Source organism: Pavona decussata, unplaced genomic scaffold (genome assembly GCF_977016875.1).
Source record: "Pavona decussata unplaced genomic scaffold, jaPavDecu1.1 SCAFFOLD_92, whole genome shotgun sequence".
Taxonomy (NCBI): Eukaryota; Metazoa; Cnidaria; class Anthozoa; order Scleractinia; family Agariciidae; genus Pavona; species Pavona decussata.
Window position 1 is genome coordinate 1827018 of NW_028145509.1, and position 14669 is coordinate 1841686.

Here is a 14669-nt window from a genome sequence, read left to right on the forward strand (position 1 = left end):
TCCGAAATATTTGAGCGCTTCTAGGAATCCACAGAATTTTAAAGTTTTGTAAATTTGTACTGAAAAAAAAAAAACAAAAACAAAAACAAAAAAAAATTTCCAATTAACTGATTCCCGGTATTCCCACAGTTTTTCGCGAGATTTTTGTAAAACGTGCTCCTCACGGGTCAATAAATTCGCCTCTCAGTAAAAATTGTATGCGTTCGCTTTTCCGGCATTTAAATTAAGGCTTATCTGAATACATTTTTCATTTAGGGAAGCTAATTTTGACGGTTTTTCTCTGTATAACGTGGATAAGGCACTCTTCAGGGTCTAAAATATACTCCACGTTAAATGTTGTCCAGTTTTCGTTCACTCCCAATTTAAGCTAAAAAAAATTCTTATTAACTGATTCCTGGTATTCCCACAGTTTTTCGCCAAACCTTTCGTAAAACCTTCTCCTCACTGGTTAAAAAATTCGCCTCTCAGTGAAAATTGTACGCGTTTGGTTTTCAGGCATAATTAAAGGCTTATCTGAATACATTTTTCATTTATGGAAGCTTTTTGTCTGTTTTTCTCTGTATACGGCGGATAAGACACTCTGCAGGGTCTAAAATATGCTTCACGTTAAATGTTGTCCAAAGTTTTCGTTCACTCCCAATCTAAGCTAAAAAAAATCTTATTAACAAAACTTTTCGTAAAACCTTCTCCTCACGGGCCAAAAAATTCGCCTCTCAGTGAAAATTGTACGCGTTTGCTTTTCAGGCATTGATAAAGGCTTATCTGAATACATTTTTCATTTGTGGAAGCTTTTTGTCTGTTTTCCTCCGTATACGGCGGATAAGACACTCTGCAGGGTCTAAAATATACTTCACGTTAAATGTTGTGCAAGGTTTTCGTACACCTCCCAAACTAGGTTGTGGTTAGAGTGTTCATATTCGCTTGTACACAAGGAAATACTGGAATCTTTGCACAGATTAAAACTGCCGGATAGTGACTTATCCACGGGTTAACGTTATATGGCCTTTGAATAACTGTGCCAGGAGTATAGCTTAGTGGCGGCTGGTTCTACTATACAAACTATCCCTTTGTTTATGCCTCTCTGATTTTCGATTCCCTTAGACAAATCTCAAGTCTTAGATGCCGTAAAGAGGGAGGTTGCCATCGGAGTGAAACTGAAAAGGTCTACAAGGAGTATTGCAAACAGCAAGCCTTTTAATAAGTCATCAAACCTAAAAGAAGTTTTGGAGGATGCAATCACAAGCTTTAAAAAGATTTGTCATAGCAGTGGAAACGTTTGTCCACGAGGACGACCGGGACCACCAGGGAGGAGAGGGAGAAAAGGATCACAAGGAATGATGGGAACACCCGGTAGAAGCGGAAAACAAGGAATTATGGGTCCACCAGGAATGAGAGGAGATAAAGGAATTAAAGGAGATACTGGAGAACCTGGTATTCCAGGAATGAAAGGTGAACCAGGAGAGTCAATTTCTGTACCAAAAATAACACTGTCCTCTTCTCAGTTGACTGTGAATGAAAGCACCACAGCTTCGTTACTGTGCTCTGCCTCGGGAAATCCCACTCCACAAATCACCTGGTCCCGAGAGAATGGAGTGTTACCAACCACTAGAACAAAGATGACTGCGGAAGGACTGATGCAAATTGACAACGCGCGACTTGAGGATGCTGGGAAATACAAGTGTGTGGCGCGAAATATTCTGGGAAGAAAAGAAGAGGTTACCAGTCTTGTTGTACAAAGTAGGTTTTCTGCATTAGTTTAACTGTACAAATTACGCAGAATGGCACTGGGAAGGAAAGAAAAGGTGGTCAGTCTTGTTGTACAAAGTAAGCATTTTACATAACTCTGCAACTTTTGGTTGCGTAAGGAAATGTTTGGTTGGTTCATTATTATTAAAAAAAGAAATACCTTTTTTATCTAGTTCTGCAATGATTCCGCTGATATTTCACCTTTTACAACACAAAGAGAATAATTACTAAATGCTGATTGGTCAACACAGAAGGCATTGTTTTTCTTAATTTTCTTTTTATCAAGGCGAAATTACTCACTCTTGATTGGTCAAGTGCCCGGTGAAATTCTCAATTCTGATTGGAAGAGCACCACTTTAGGTTTAGGAGTTTGACTATTGAGCTGCCGATAACCGGATTGTTTGTGGAAAAAAGTGGGTTATGAAATTCAAGTACTACAGCTGAAATTTCTACAGTGTCTTACAAGTAGCAGAAAATGATTATTTGTGTCTTCCATTTTCAAGGTTTTCCTAATTACCTTTATCGCGCAATTTGGGGAAATCGTAAAAATACCCGTGGGATTTTTTTTGGCTTTCTTTTCTCAACTGCTTAAGTTGCGTAAGTAACTGCGAGTGTCTTTCTTCTTTCACCTGCAGTTCAAATATATGTTTCATATATTCGTATTCATTTATCCGTCCTTCATGGTTATATCACGAATTCACAATATGACCAGCTCCTAGTTGTCTTGAATAATTCAGTTGGTAGAGCACTGCACTGGCATCGTAAAAGTCATGGGTTGGAATCCTGTTCCGAAGCCTCAATGTTTTTTCTAATCGCAGCTGTTTAAGTTGCGTAAATAACTGCAATGGCCTTTCTTTGATCAAGAGGGAAAAATGGCAATGAAAGAAGAAATAAAAAAATTCAGTATATAGCGAGAAAAGTGAAAAAACAAAAGTTAAAAAAAAAATAAAATAAAATAAAAGGAAAAACAAAACTAAATCCAACCCCTTGGGACAATTTTTTTCCCATATAGACAAGTCCTGATTCGACAGAAATCGATATATGAACTTGCGATGGACGTTCGGATACTTTAATTTACCCACTAATCCTCTAGGTGAGTCGTGGCTAAAGCAGTTATTTACCACGTGCTTTTGTGGAGCTTTCTCTCAAAAGCGTCCTTTATCAGTACCCAGAACGAAGGGAACAGCATCCACGACGCTTGTCGCATACGAGCCTAGTACATTACATTACTCGTCACCAGGCTTCCAATACTCTCATCAGTGGCGAAAAGCATCTGTCTACTGTTCGCAATACAATGGGTACGATTTCTTTCGCAAACCATATACTTGTGATTTGAAGGCCACTTCATCCTTCTGAACATCCTTTCTTTTATTTCCTTTAATGCAGGTAGACCTAAGGTTTCTCTGTCGTTTGGTCCATTTTACGTTGAAAAGGGCAAGAACGTCACCTTACCAGTGTGTCACGTGACCAGTTTTCCTCCAGCAGTGATCACGTGGGCTAAGGTGCACGACAACATTGCTCAAACTAGTGCTGTAAGAGTTAAAGATAGACAGCTATCAGTGATTAATGCTCAGAAGAAAGATTCGGGTTTGTACAAATGTAAGGCGACAAATCCCTTAGGAGAAGATTTTGCCGTTATACAGCTCAATGTTGTGGAGGTACCTCAGTTCACAGTCCGACCGCCCTCACAGCTCGACGTGGAAAGAATGCAGAATATTACAGTCCGCTGTCAGGCTACAGGGGACCCACAGCCAAAAGTCACGTGGACGAAGGAAAGCGGGGAGTTGCCTGTTAGGAGATCAGAAGCCGGTGTGGATGGAACACTGAAAATTTGGAATTCTGTAGGAGAGGATTCGGGGATATACATTTGTGTTGCTTCGTCGAAGGATTTTTTTAAGGCTTTTTCTGCTATGAGATTGACAGTAGAAAAAGGTACGGAAGAGTCCAATTCTAAGATATTATACTTTTTAGCAAACATTACTCTATACAAACAGTTCCAATCCTTTTGCGTATTCGTTTTTCCACATGACATGTTGTTCATATTCTTTAAAGTTATTTAAGAAATTCCTTATCGAATTATTTACAAACACATCACACGCCTTTTAGAGGCATCTGTGAATATCACCGGTAGGGACATTTCGTGGTACTTTTACATGAAAATGTAGTGCGTCGAAAGCACATCGCTGTTCAGGCTCATGACCACACAAAATCGACTTGGATAGAAAGAAAACATTTCATGCATGTGATTCCACACACGCTTCTGACCCGCCAACCTGAAGCGAGTGTTAACATGCGTTCGACAGTGGGAAAGTTGAAGTTGAACGGAAAACCATGAACAATTAGTCAAGCGTCCAAGTCAATGGTACGAAATTAGCTTTAGGTAATAAGATAATTCAAACATACTGTGTTCACGAAGGGAATCGAGACCATGACCTTCCAACTGAATTATTGGTTGCAAAGCTGTACCACTGAACCGTGAGGTACCCGTCAGGTGAGTGGGGTCATTTGAGTTGGAGTTATGTGCCATAGAACCAAGATTATGCAGATACCAACCACGACAAACAGGCCTGTAAAAACAAACTAGTAGCCGCATCGCGCGGACACTTCAAATGTAGCTGGAGAATCTAATGATAGATGGTGGAAGGTAATGCCTTCCATTCTCGTTGAGAACTAAGGCCTTGACATTGAAAACTGATATTTATTTATAAATATCAGTTTTTTTTAACAGATATATAAATATACATGTTCACATACAATCTAAAATAGGAAAATTGAACACCGTAAAACTTTGTTTTTGAAGTTTATACTTTACAAAAAGAAGAAAAAAACGCCGTTTCTCTCTTGTCATCATCATTTCTATTAAAAAAAGAAGAGAGGAAGGAAATAGCACACCTGGTAATGTTGCGTACCGTTAAACTTGGATGCGGGTAGCACTAATCTGCGGAACTGCAGACCGCGAAACCGCGGAACCTGCGGAACCTGCGGAACCTAGAGAAATAACTAGTTTTTTTTCTATTGCAACTTACATACCAGGTATAAGGTTACAACTGATTTCATTGCTGTCTATAAACCCGGATTTTATTTATTTTTTAACATGATTCGACCAAGAGAAAATTATTCGACGGTCATGATTCGACCGAGAGGTTACCAAGCTAATCGATTGAACTCACAAAGTCGCGAAGGTTCTGCACGAAGACTTGAGGTGGCGGGTGATTTATCACCAAGCGACTTGTATTTGCTATTCGTACGGGAGTCCGAAGATTTCATAGGATTTTTCTGTAATTCCTGATTCTCGCTTATCCAAATTATCATTTTTACCTTGAGAAGGATTAAGCGAATCCAGTGAGTGCCCTTTCTCTGAGCCAGTTAAGTTCGCGTACTTTCTGTTCACTAAGCGAACGAGCCACTCGCGACACTCCAAACTTTTTCCGAGCTACATAAACTCGCACATGAAATCTTCTGACTCCCGTACGAATAGCAAATACAAGTCGCCGTACGGGCGCCGTACGAATAGCCACTGTGATATTTGTACGGGAGCTCGATAAAGGAAACAGCGAATCTTCTTTTTACGAGTACCGCATTTGTTTCAAAAATCCGTAGACTGTATAGGCAACGTGGCGAGGTGAACCGAAAGAGAAGAAAAGGACGGCAAAGAATCTTGTCTTGTAAGCTCGTGTTTGTTTTGTTTATGTTTGGTTTCATGAACAATATCTTGAACAGTATATGCTAGCATAAACGTTTCTTTGCCTGGTATTGGAACAGATAGAGAAAACAAAGTTTTAGAGGCGATGATAAGGAGCAAGCCGGAACTCTATATAGATGAATTCCAAGACTGGTTTCACGCCTTCTAGTATATGCTGGTATATGAAATGGCTGGTTGCCAAACGTCCCAAGCTTATTGTTTTGCTTTTCTGAACTTCAGCTGAGAATGATTGCCAAACAGAGATATGAATTCTTGAGGGCAACATACTGTCGTTTTATGGCTAATATACCACGCAAGTGTTATTGCCGTCCTTTTCTTCTCTTTCGGTTCACCCCGCCACGTTGCCGATACAATCTATGGATTTTTGAAACAAATGCGGTACTCGTAAAAAGAACATTCATTTGGCTGTTTTATTTATCGAGCTCCCGTACAAATATTGGTGATAAATCACCCGCCACCTCAAGTCTTCGTGGGGGTCTTCGTGCAGAACCTTCGTGATTTTGCGAGTTCATCGTTGAGCTTGGTAACCTCTCGGTCGAATCATGACCGTCGAATCAGGAGAAAATCTCATTTTCTCTTGGTCAAATCATGTTAAAAAATAAATAAAATCCGGGTTTATACACAGCAATGGAATCAGCTGTAACCTTATACCTGTTATGTAAGTTGCAAAAGAAAAAAAACTAGTTATTTCTCTAGGTTCCGCAGGTTCCGCAGGTTCCGCGGTTCCGCGGTCTGCAGTTCCACAGATTAGTGCTACCCCTTGGATGCGTCATTTAGCGTGTCCACTAAGAACCCGCTAGAAGGCGCGCCTATCCTAGCTCCATGATCCAGGCTGCAGTTTTTTCTTCCAATTAAAGTCAGCCACGTACTGTTTCTAGATTTTCGCCTATTTACTTTACGCAACCAAATTCTCTCTTGTAACCAAACAGGAGCGAGACTATGGTATCGTAGGTGTAAACCTCCTATGAATACAATTGATTTTTTTTGTGAGTTGTAACAGTTATGTTTGTAACTCATCAAGTGAGGTCTGATGGTCTAAAGATAAATATTTAAACTACTAGAAATAAGACACAAAAATTAATTGCATTTCTTAACGGATGCACGACAGAGCAAATTAAAACTCGCAAAAGTCAAAGCACAGCCTTTAAAACAATCCACATTTGTTACCATTGAGTGGGATTAATCCCTTCCCTTTCACAGAATGTTATAATAAATGATGTTCAAAGTGAACTGCAGATTGCTGTCATTTTTGTTTTCCAGCATGTCAGCCTGTGGGCGTCGCGGACATCAACACGATACCGGATGACAGAATTACGGCAAGCTCATCCTTTGGCAGTAATTATCAGCCATACTACGGCCGACTGAATGGACGGAGGGGAGTTGCAGATGCATGGTGTCCAAACACTGAAAATGACAGAACAGATTACCTTCAAGTTGATATGGGTGCAGTGCGTTCTGTTTGTGCAGTGGCGACACAAGGAGCAACTGGAAGGTCTTGGGTCACCAGCTTCAAGTTAAAACTTTCCTTAGATGGAACAACATTTAACTACTGCATGGAAGACAATGCTGTAAAGGTGAATAAGTTAACTTAAATCTAACTCCGTGATCTAGGTAATCCTTTGCTCCAAGAAACAACTAAATACATTGCTTGAAATTCAAACGCGTTTTCCTGGTTTGATATTATAAGCCAATAGGAAATAGGGAAATAGAAAAGGAAATAAACCAAATGGCTGTCTGGCGAATTATCAGCTGGAGAGATTAACAGATCTGATAAAGTGGGGAAATAGCCATACTAGTGCTCCTCATATGTCAAAATCTACAAGGATCTCTTATACTCTTGTATTATTTTTCATTTTTTTGCACGATTATTATTATTATTATTATAATTATTATTATTATTATTATTATTATTATAATTATTATTATTATTATTATTATTATTATAAAAAGAAAAAATTTATATTCAATCTGCGTTGAAAAACAAAGGAAATATTTTCATACACTAAAATGTGAAAATTTATTATTATTGTTATTGTTATTTTTTCATTTCGAATTCTTCATATGATCTGCCCCATTCCATATTATCGCCTGTATCTAAAAAGTTCTTGAGATAACATTTTTTTGACATTTGTTTTCTTGTAGCTGTGTTTATTCTGTTGATCTACGTGGTATTTTTCCCTATTTTTAGGTTTTCCAAGGAAACAAAGTTAAAAGAGGCATTGTGAAAAATTCCCTCAGCAGTCACGTAAGAGCCAGATTTGTTCGATTCTATCCTGTGACATACGATGGGTGGCCTTGTTTGAGCGTTGAAATATTTGTGTTAAAATAACCGTTTCATATCGCGTTTGTTATCGGTGTCACGATTTTAGGTTAGTCAGGATAAGTATAGAAAATTAAGCTATTAATAATGCGGCTTCAAATATCCTGAAGTATTTCATAACAAATTGCCCACAAGGCAAGCCCTTGGCATTATTTGGAAGACTCATCACTACTAGTTTCTGCGAGACAGAACCTCTCTCTTTGCAAGAACAGGCGCTATTCATTCAAGTTTCGGTAATGCTTAGAACTTCTAAGCTCTTCCTCGCTGACTTGCATCACCTAACGTAGTGTGGCATCACGCGATATATCGTTGAGTGGCTTGACTTGTCTCCAGATCGGTGGACATGAAGATATATAAACTTTGTCAGCTACTGAAATTTCCAGCCAATCGACTCTTTGAACCAGATCACCGAACAGCAGCAGCTATTCTCTGTCGACTATCGTCCACGCTCCCTGTACGAGATGACCTCCCATTATCACGTGCACCCGACCCAGGCCTATGACCCACGCCTCCGTCAAAGCCAACCGAGCAAGAAGTAGCCTGGGACCCAGCACTGTTGCCGAGTCCATTGGAGGCCAGTCCCTGTGCACTTCCCCGGTTAATGCTGCCAGAACCTGACGAGTTGAGACTGCTACTTCGTGATAGCGAGGTACCGGAAGCACGCTGAAGCGCTAAGAGTTGAGTCCGCGCTTCACCCAAAGCATCGGTCAGCTCCAGCCGTTCCTCGCACTCGCGCCGAACAATTTCTTGTAAAAACGCGACCTGCGAAAGAAATCAGTGCTGCTGTAAGATGCTTAGCAAATAACACGATTTTTTTTTTATGAAATAACCCATAGCGAAGGTGCACTATAAATCATTAACCTTTTAAGCCCTAACGGTGATCAGCATCAAATTTCTCCTTGTAATATGAATGTTTATTTAACCCGATATAATGAGAATTAGGGATATGATCACCAAAGGTGAAGTTTCTTGATATTTTAATAACTTCTCCCCGGTACCTTTATAAGAACGTATCGGTACAAGACAGGAGATCTTGTTCTTTGACATTAGGGTTAGAGGGTTAAAGGACTATGTCACTCCAGGCGCATGCGCAGTTTGAAATCGTTTGCCTAACTTTTTCAAATACCGCCGGAGAGTTCAGGAAGCTGTTTTCATCTGTTTGAATCGCGTTCATCTTCGGAAAATTAGGTTAATTTTTAGTTACAAACGTTCTTTAGTAATAAGAAAAGCTGTTTGCGATATTTTTGAAAGCGTTTGCAATGGCGGAAAAGCCAAAAAAAAAAAAAAAAAATGCCGCGACGAGTTGAATGCAAATTACCCCCAACCGGACTCTACTGCGCATGTGCCGCAGCTGACATAGTCCTTTAATGGCCAAGATTCTATGTATGACTCGCCTTGCCCGACAGGTTACTAAAAATTTCTCGTGTTAACGAGTTAGTGAGGAATTGTGAAGCTTTTGAATGGATAGGACCAAACAACGCAGAAACACACTGTTCGAATTTTTTTTTCTTGCCATATCTTCTGTTGTCGAGATGCGCCCGTCAGACGTCACTAAAAACATAGACTGTTCACTGTCCCCTATTTTTCCGTGGGATTTTCGAGACTCGTTTGCTTCAATCGAACTCCCGCCATGTTGGTTTGTAACGGCGGGTGCAACCTGGGGAGAGTGTCTATACTACTGAGGGGAGCGGGAGTGGGGAGGCCTCCTCCACCACTCAACGTACGGTTGTGCCCTGATTAGGGTTCCACTCGGTAGATTAAACACTCTCCGCAGGTTGCTTTCGCCGTTACAAACCCAGAAGGCGGGAGTTCGATCGAAGCGTACGAGTCTCGAAGCTCCCACGGAAGAATAGGGGACTGTGAACAGTCTACTAAAAACACTTATCAATAAACCAAACTTATTGGAAGGCTGACACTGGGACAAAGGGCAGCTCAGTTAAATAGGGGGCCGAATATTTAAACAAGTATAGCTAGTCTTCTTCAGGGCCAAGGCTAACTTATCGAATTATGGTAGCCTACAAGAATGAAGGAGACACAGAGAGAGGGCAATAAAGGAAGGTAGCATGATTATATCCTTATAACTAGTCATCGAATACATATTAAACAATAAATGAAGAAATGGGCACTTTGGACCTCTAAAAGGAGATCGTTGGTTAGCAACGGGTTTTTCGGATTCGCTCTCACGAAGGGCTAACGCTCCAACCTTCAGCACTCGAATGCCTTTATGGCGGCCAATTTACCTTTAATTATCAACTCTGTTGATAAAACCATTCCTTTCTATTTCCCACCGACGCAGCACCACAGTTTCTTTAGAAACTAAAGACAGATTCTGTTAAGGCCATGTGAAATAGTTGTAAAACAAGGCGTTCCCATTAACGGGTTCACGTGAAATTCCGCTGTAGCGCTGGAGTAGTTATATTGGCTCGAGCTCCCTACCTCTTCTCTCCACGATTCCCTTTTAGTTTCCAGTTCGTCAATTTGCTTCTCGGCTTCTCGGAGCGCACTTTCCGACTCATGGAGCCTGGTTCTTAACTTGGCAACTTGTTTCGCCGACTCTACGGACGGCTGGCGCGTGCGATTTTCCAAATCCACGATTTTTGCCTCCAGGTTTTGTATGATTGAATTGATGGCGTTTCTCGGCTGTTCACCTTTCTCCTGAAATGAGATTTCTGTTGTTTAACATCTTGTTAAGAACTTTCCGCAGAACCACTACTTTTCAGGCCTCGTTTTTCAACAGAACTGTAAAACGCTGGAATACTATCTGCCATCTTGCCTCTCCTGACAAATTTTCCAGTCTAAGTATTTCAAAGAATTTTCTACGTGCTACCTATTTTACCTTATTAGATACCACTTTTGACATAGACATGCGTTGCACCTATTGTAGTTCCTCTCCCGTGACTGCTCGTGCCACCGTTCGTAATCTTCGTGTTTTATTAGTGTTCTCATTTGTAAATTTACTTGATTTTTCTTAGGTTAGGGTTGCGCCTCGCATGGGTATCATATCCCGTTCGCGCTAACCCTTTTGGTCTTTCTTTCCAAATTTCTTTTTTTCATATTTATAGTTGATCAATTAATTAGCTTATTAAATTAATTAATTAATTAATTGATTAATTGACCAATAAAGCTGGAAAGAAGAAACATACTTCTTTATTTTAACATGGATCTAACTTTTGGTCTATGAATCGAGTTTCTTGACGAATTTGACAGGACGATTCCGGCCTAGGCCAGCACCGGTTACTCTCTGGTGAGTTACAGTCCGGGAATACTTCATACAGGTCGGATGAACTACACGGAGAGGTTATGCCCTAAAAGGATCCCTTTTCACCCTCCTTGTACGCGAAAGGGTAGCGAAATTTAATGTTTTAGGTTTTAGAAAGGTTACAAAATAAGCCGTGAACCGAAGGGATCCTCCTTGATATAATAGATGATTTAATCATGAATTACACAGTGTAGTGACTAGAACTCACTTTAGCTTCATTTACAGCCTGTTCCAGTCGTTTGACCTCTTCACGGTGTTTGCGGTTCAAGGTGATGATGTCCTCTCTGAACTACAAATGGAAGACGAAATGCAGTGTACTGTTCCTAAGGCGGACTAGAGTGTTCATGTGCAGTCCCCTATTTTCCGTGGCATTTTCGAGATTCGCACGCTTCGATGAAACTGCCGCTATCTTGGTTTGAAAAAGTTTAGACACTCTCCCCAGGTTGCGCTCGCTGTTACAAATCAAGATGGCGGAAGTTCGATCGAAGCATACGAGTCTCGAAAATCCCACGGGGAAATAGGGGACTGCAAACAGTCTATAAAAGACGGACACCCTCGGGACCAGCTCCGCCTTGGAGCGAGTTTAGTTACAAAAAAAAAACAAGTTTAATTCGATTGGTGTGTCCATTACACCCGAACTGAGTCAGATTTTTTAAATTTTTTTTTTAAATTTTATTCACCACGACATACATTCGTAAAAAATTACAGTCAATACTAGACTAGGATGTTACATAAGTTTACAGTGAATAATAATAGTAATTTAAGAAGAAGTAAGAAGTGGCGAGGAGACCTCAAAAAACCCCCGGGCTTATACTGAGAGGTCTCCTCGGAGATAAATTAGGAATGTAAGACTAGTAAAGACATTGTATTTAAATTTTTTTAAAATACGGTGGTAAGACTATAAAGACATAACAGAGTCGAACGTTTCATACAATTAACTGAGGAAATCAAGAAGCTATCTTTTGAAGGTGGATGGACTAGGGAAAGACGTAATTGGTAATGGCAAAGCATTCCATATTTTTGGCCCTCTAAAGAGTATAGTAAACTGCTTGATATTAGTTCGGCAGGTGTGAGGTCGAAAATGATCGTCGACCATACGCCTATACGGATAGGATATATAACACTGAGGTTGCTTTCATTGCATTTCCATCCTGTACGTTGCTCATTCGTTTTATCATTTCAACTATTCGCCTAAAAGGTCAAATCGGTGAGCTGTAAATTAGAAATGGCAGTCTCAGTGGCTTTCGTGCGGACGAAACTAAGTATTGAACAATAATTAAAAGCAATAGAGTGGTTCTGTCTAATTGGGACTATAATAATAACTATCGGTCTGACAAATGATGTTCTTAAAAAAACAGCAACAACAACAAAAAAAACAAAACATAAAATTTCCGAGGGACAACTATCAGCCGTTAGTCTCTTGACATAAACAATTTGCTGTATAATTAGTTTTCTATTGAAATTTGATGTTCTAGAAATAAACATTAAAATGAAAATGTTACTTAAGTAGTAAAGAGCTAGTTTTAAGAACATCAAAGTTTCAAGGGAAACCATCACACTGATAGCCCCGATACAGAAGAGGTCTTTTGCTAATTGTACAGCTGCACTAAATTTTCGTCGGAGAAAAAATGTTAATGTTTCAAACAGCATTTCGAATTTCAAGCTTCCCAGCGGGGCTATTCACTTTATTCTTACCCCGGAATACGGTCAATCGAACGCGAATTCAGTTTTACAAACAAGCAAAACGGCTTTGAATAAAGACAAAGCACGCTTACTTTATCCTGTGCTGCCTTTGCCTCTTTCTTCCACGTAGCGAACTCCTCGATATGCTTCTGTTGTTCCTAGTCCATCTCCATGGAAAGAGAAACGACAAGGCACAATTAAGAGAAGTAAGGCCTAGGGCAAACGTCGAATCTAAGTCGCGTCGAATTTATTAAAAATAGGTTCGACAAAGAGTCGACTTAATTCCAGTGTGGTAGCAAACGTCGAACCTGCGTAGACCCTAATTCTCAAGTTGCACTTCGTGAAACACGGGAATAAGCACGTGTCCCCGTGCTATTAGGGACCTTAAGGCTGGTTTCCATATGATCGCAGACCTTATTGCGATCTGCGATCATATGGAAACCAGCCTTTACGAAAACACCACGGCGCGACGGCGACGACAACGCCACAACACAAAAAGCTTAATGAGCAAAAACAATCGCTCTGCACGTGCGTTTTAAATTTTGGTACATTTCTTTGTCGTCCTCTGCAAAACAACAACGTGAAATGACCAAATTCAAGGTTCTCTTACCAATTTGGTTCCTGGCTAGTTTGTCGTTTGTGTATACAAGTTGAATGAGTTAAAATAATCGCGAAGTAGCACAAATGAAATAAAGTTATACTTTCAAATGACGTTTGCGTTGGCGTCACCGTCTTGCATTCGTAAGGTCCCTATTCACTCGATGTGCGGCTAGTTACTGCTAGGACTTGCTAGCGAAATGCCGAAATACAGTGCTCATCGGGCTTTTCTTTGGCAATTAATTGCGAAAAATAGAAAAAAAAAAAAAAAACACTCAAACACTGAGCATTTATTGCAAATAGGCAATTCGCATTTCAATCATTTATATTTAGTGTTCATGAAACACCAAAAACACATTTCCATCACGCTGTGCGATGTCAGCAATGACTTTCGATAACTCGCCATTTCTGGTCGCGAAATTGTCTTTGTACAGCGCATGCTCGTCAGGGGGTAAATAGCGTTTGGCAGATGGGGGAGTCGGTATTTTTGTGACTTTTGCGCAGTCCATCACATTTGAATCAATTATTTTGTAATTTGCATGATTTATGAATTGAGTTCAGCGCGTGTTTAGAACGGCGTTTGCTGTAACGCCGAATCACTGTCGCATTATCCGACTTGGCAAGTCGAACTTATGCTGGCTTATACTTAAGGAAAAACTTAGCATTCTTTAATAAGGAAAACAAGAATCACCCGGCAAGAAGCAGTCTTAGCCACTAGACTTTCTTGAAATCGGTTAATTAAATTAATCCATAAATGATCCACTTTTCCGCTTTCGGTTTCACTCTACTAAAGTTCAGTAGTCCGGGGCACCCAACGGATCGTTTAGGTAAATTATCGGATCGGAAAGCTCTTAAACCCCTGCAATTTAATTTCTTAAGGAATTTTCACCTCGAACGTTCTTTACATGGGAAATTTAAGGCCTAGTATTTTGTAATAGATAAAAATTTGTTTTCGGGTACCGAAAGAAGGTCAGCTAAGAATTTTGAAAAAAAAAAAAAGACCTGAGGTTTTCGAGAAAAGAACAAAAATACCCTAGTAATTTCGAAAAGACTCAAGTTCCCCTAGAATGACCGAAGAGATAAAAATATTATAGCGCGGCCTGAAGTAAACCTACAGAGCTTTAAAGGCACTCCAGATAGCCTAAAATGGCGTTTCAAAGGATTTGAGAGAAAGTGGTCGTTGGGTGCCCCTAAGTAGTTCCTAATGACTTCTCAGTTCTTCCGCAAATCACCTTGGTAAAAGCATCCTTTCGCTATATCTAGAATAGGACTGGGTTATACTCCGCTAGCTTCCTCTATTGTGTATATGCAAAACATTGACCCTGGAAAGCCCCGTGGGGACGAGCCAAAAAAGTATGTAT

General features: G+C 40.1%; 1 protein-coding gene across 1 annotated transcript in view; it reads left to right on the forward strand.

Annotated features, from left to right (window-relative positions):
- Nucleotides 1-14669, forward strand: part of LOC146473810 (hemicentin-2-like) — a 163549-nt gene that overhangs the window by 14593 nt on the left and 134287 nt on the right. The window contains exon 6 of the mRNA XM_085117672.1: nt 1102-1737. Coding sequence (XP_084973798.1) covers nt 1102-1737 — 636 coding nt within the window. The remainder of the gene's footprint in view (nt 1-1101; nt 1738-14669) is intronic.